At 49.9% G+C, this 3,685-nt stretch overlaps 1 protein-coding gene across 1 annotated transcript; it reads left to right on the forward strand.

The window, feature by feature from the left end:
• Positions 1-245: 245 nt before the first annotated feature.
• LOC122926382 (cornifelin homolog) lies at positions 246-3,075 on the forward strand. Its single transcript, XM_044277756.1, has 3 exons — positions 246-366; positions 2,083-2,219; positions 2,986-3,075. Exons 1-3 carry the CDS (start codon positions 261-263, stop codon positions 3,073-3,075), a joined length of 333 nt encoding a protein of 110 aa, XP_044133691.1. The 5' UTR covers positions 246-260.
• The last annotated feature ends 610 nt before the right edge of the window (positions 3,076-3,685 follow it).

Consider the following 3,685-nt stretch of genomic DNA (forward strand, 5'->3'; position numbering starts at 1 on the left):
AGCAGGGGCGGCGATTGTCCTATTTAGATATTTTTTTCGGACCTATTTATGTAGATGGTCCTTTTTTGCACATGAATCTGTTGGTAAACCAGTCCACTTCTAGTGCTGAGCGAACTTGTGTTTTAGGTTTGGCATCCAAAGTTCTGGTTATCGAAGAATCCCATTATGGATTCCGCTACCACGGACCATTCTGCGCACTTGTGGGATTGGCGGCGTGTGAAATGCTCTGATTCCTGCGTGTTCTTCCCTTCCAGATCACAATGTCGCATCCAGTGAGCGCTCAGCCCCAGGCCATGCAGGGATACGTCGCCAGCGTCAGCCCGTGGAACTCCGAGGTCATGGACTGCTTCGAGGACATGGGAATCTGTAAGGCTGGTTTCACACGGGCGTTGCGCGAACAGATGTGGGTGTGTTGCTGGAACATGCGCGATTTTTCATTGTAATGCGTTTTGCACACGCGTGAGAAAAATCGGCATGTTTGGTACCCAAACCCGAACTTCTTCACAGAAGTTCGGGTTTGGGTTAGGTGTAGATTGTATTATTTCCCCTTATAACATGGTAATAAAGGAAAATAATAGCATTCAGAATACAGACTGCATAGTACAGCAGCGCTGGAGGGGTTTCTTCTTTCTTCAGGACCTGGGTAAAGGACATTTGATGACGTCACTGCGCTCATCACATGGTCCATCACATGAATCATGTGACGGACCATGTGATGGGCACAGTGACGTCATCACAGGTCCTTTTCCTACTGCACAGCAAAGATGAAGACAGAAAAGAAGTCGGGCTGCGCGAACAAGTGGATTAAGGTGACTTAAATTATTATTATTATTTTTTTTAACCCCTCCAGCGCTATTGTACTAAGCATTTTGTATTAAAAATGCTATTATTTTCCCTTATAACCATGTTATAAGGGAAAATAATAAAGATCGGGTACCCATCCCGATCGTCTCCTAGCAACCGTGCATGAAAATCGCACCGCATCCGCACTTGCTTAAGGCCCCTTTCACACGGGCGAGTATTCCGCGCGGATGCGATGTGTGAGTTGAACGCATTGCACCCGCACTGAATCCGGACCCATTCATTTCTATGGGGCTGTGCAGATGAGCGGTGATTTTCACGCATCCTTTGTGCGTTGCGTAAAAATCGCAGCATGTTCTATATTGTGCGTTTTTCACGCAATGCAGGCCCCATAGAAGTGAATAGGCCTGCGTGAAAATCGCAAGCATCCGCAAGCAAGTGCGATTTTCACGCACGGTTGCTTGGAGACGATCGGGATGGAGACCCGATCATTATTATTTTCCCTTATAACATGGTTATAAGAAAAAATAATAGCATTCTGAATACAGAATGCATAGTACAATAGCGCTGGAGGGGTTAAAAATAAATAAAAATTAACTCACCTCATCCACTTGTTCGCGCAGCCTGGCTTCTCTGCTGTCTTCATCTTTGCTGTGCACAGGAAAAGGACCTGTGGTGACGTCACTGCGATCATCACATGGTCCGTCACATGATCCATCGCCATGGTAAAAGATCATGTGATGCGCACAGTGACGTCATCAAAGGTCCTTTTCCTGTGCACAGCAAAGATGAAGACAGAAGAGATGCCGGCTGCGCGAACAAGTGGATTAAGGTGAGTTAAATTATTATTATTTTTAACCCCTCCAGCGCTATTGTACTAAGCATTCTGTATTAAGAATGCTATTATTTTCCATTATAACCATGTTACAAGGGAAAATAATACAATCTACACCTAACCCAAACCCGAACTTCTGTGAAGAAGTTTGGGTCTGGGTACCACATTCAGTTTATTATCACGTGCGTGCAAAACGCATTGCACCCGCACGATAAAAACTGAACAACGGAACGCAATCGCAGTCAAAACTGACTGCAATTGCGTACCTACTCGCGTGGGTTTGCCGCAATGCATCCGGACCTAATCCGGACACGCTCGTCTGCAAGGGGCCTAAGTGTTCGGTGGAGGAGACCTCAGTGCAGGGACTGCTTTACCTGTAGTCTCGAGTTTCACGTCCCTCGTCTCTCTATGGCGCCCAGGTGACTGTTTTATTCTGGTTTTTTTAGGTCTTTGTGGAGCATTTGTCCCCTGTATTCTGGCGTCTAGGGTGGCTTCAGACTTCGGAGAGTGCTGCTGCCTGCCATTCCTGCCGGGCACTTTACTCGCCATGAGGACCGGCATCAGGGAACGATATCACATCCCGGTAAGTCGCACACCTGGTGCGCAATTTCCATGTGGCTCTCTGGAGGCTGTTACATCCTGATAGTGAGGAGCTGGGGGCGGACATTACCACCACACGGGGGGCCCCAGAGATCACAAGAGGTTGGCTGAAAACGGCAACTAAAGGAGCGGACGTAGCACATGTGCAGCCGATTCATGTGCACAGGGGCCGGGGGGCCCTTTCCTGATTGTAGAGCAGTAACTGAAGTGCCCAGACTGCCCTGCTGAGACTGGGGCTTAGAAGACCGATGGGTGGAACTTTGGGTGATTGGGTGGAGCTTAGCAGAGTGATGGGGTGGAGCTTTAGGTGATGGGGTGGGGGCTTAGCAGGGTGAATGGGTGGAGCTTAGCAGAGTGATGGCGTGCGCTATTGGTCACCTGTACATAACTTTGCTTGGGGCCATATCCACATGTAGGGTCCCCCAGGGGTAGTAATCTAGGACATGTAGATAGTCAGACAGCATCTCCTGCTGAGTCTATGGCAGCCATTTTTATTTCAGGGCCCGGGCCCCTGGAGGTTCTGTACCAATACAAAAAAGCTCAGTACAAAAACAGTAAAGTCTCTGCCAAGTGGCTCAGAAAAACACGGCAGCTTTCCTCCAGAAACAGCGCCTCCCCTGTCTACAGGCTGAGTGTGGTATGGCGTCTCTGCCCCATTGCACCAGTCAGGACCCCCGGACAGGAGGGGCGCAGCCATGTCCTTCTAGGTGCGGTTTCCCTTTCTGACGGTTTCCTTTCTCGTGTTGCAGGGAACTATCTGCAATGACTGCGTGTGCATGACATTCTGCGGACTGTGCACGCTCTGTCAGATGGCCCGTGAGCTGAAACATAGGGCCTGATGGGACCGTACGGAGACACGCCGAGCCTCAATGGACTGTAACATACAGAGGGATGGTCGCTGACTGACCACCGCACCCAATGTGGGAGGAAGCGGCGCCATACTGTGCACACAGAGCCCCTATACACCTGCCCACCGCGCCCCACCACTGGCCGTACCGAGAAGGACGACTGCCCTCTCTCCTCTGATGCAGCCGGTGTGTAACTACATCTCCCTCCCTGCAGGCTGTCAGAGCATGCTGGGAGTTGTGGTTCCACACCAGCTGGAGACCCCTGCCCTGACTGTTTGTGTGAGTTTTATGTATTTGCATTTTATAAAATAAGATTATAATAAATACAGAGAAATGTCCCTCACTGTGTGCCGTACATTGCCCCCGCCGCCCCCTCCAGCAGCGCTGCCCCCTGGCGGGGACCCCGCGGAACGTCTCCCTACCCCGCGTTATATTAGGATTTGTCATCTGAACAATGATTGTTTTGGGTTTTTCCCCAAATTCTTCTTCTACATAAAGATGAGGATAAAGGTTTTCTGTGCAGGAAGCTTAAAGGGGTATTCCGGTTCCTATCCACTGGATTGGGGATAACTGTCAGATTGGTGGGGGCCCGACCGCTAGG

The sequence above is a fragment of the Bufo gargarizans genome, chromosome 2 (assembly GCF_014858855.1).
Source record: "Bufo gargarizans isolate SCDJY-AF-19 chromosome 2, ASM1485885v1, whole genome shotgun sequence".
NCBI classification, from domain to species: domain Eukaryota; kingdom Metazoa; phylum Chordata; class Amphibia; order Anura; family Bufonidae; genus Bufo; species Bufo gargarizans.

What these genes read in the sequence shown, in the direction of transcription:
- LOC122926382 (XM_044277756.1), top strand. Translation starts at nt 261, where the DNA reads ATGTCGCATCCAGTGAGCGCTCAGCCCCAGGCCATGCAGGGATACGTC. An exon ending in CTTCGAGGACATGGGAATCT is followed by an intron (nt 367 to 2,082) that starts GTAAGGCTGGTT and finishes TGGTTTTTTTAG; the next exon opens with GTCTTTGTGGAGCATTTGTC. An exon ending in GGGAACGATATCACATCCCG is followed by an intron (nt 2,220 to 2,985) that starts GTAAGTCGCACA and finishes CTCGTGTTGCAG; the next exon opens with GGAACTATCTGCAATGACTG.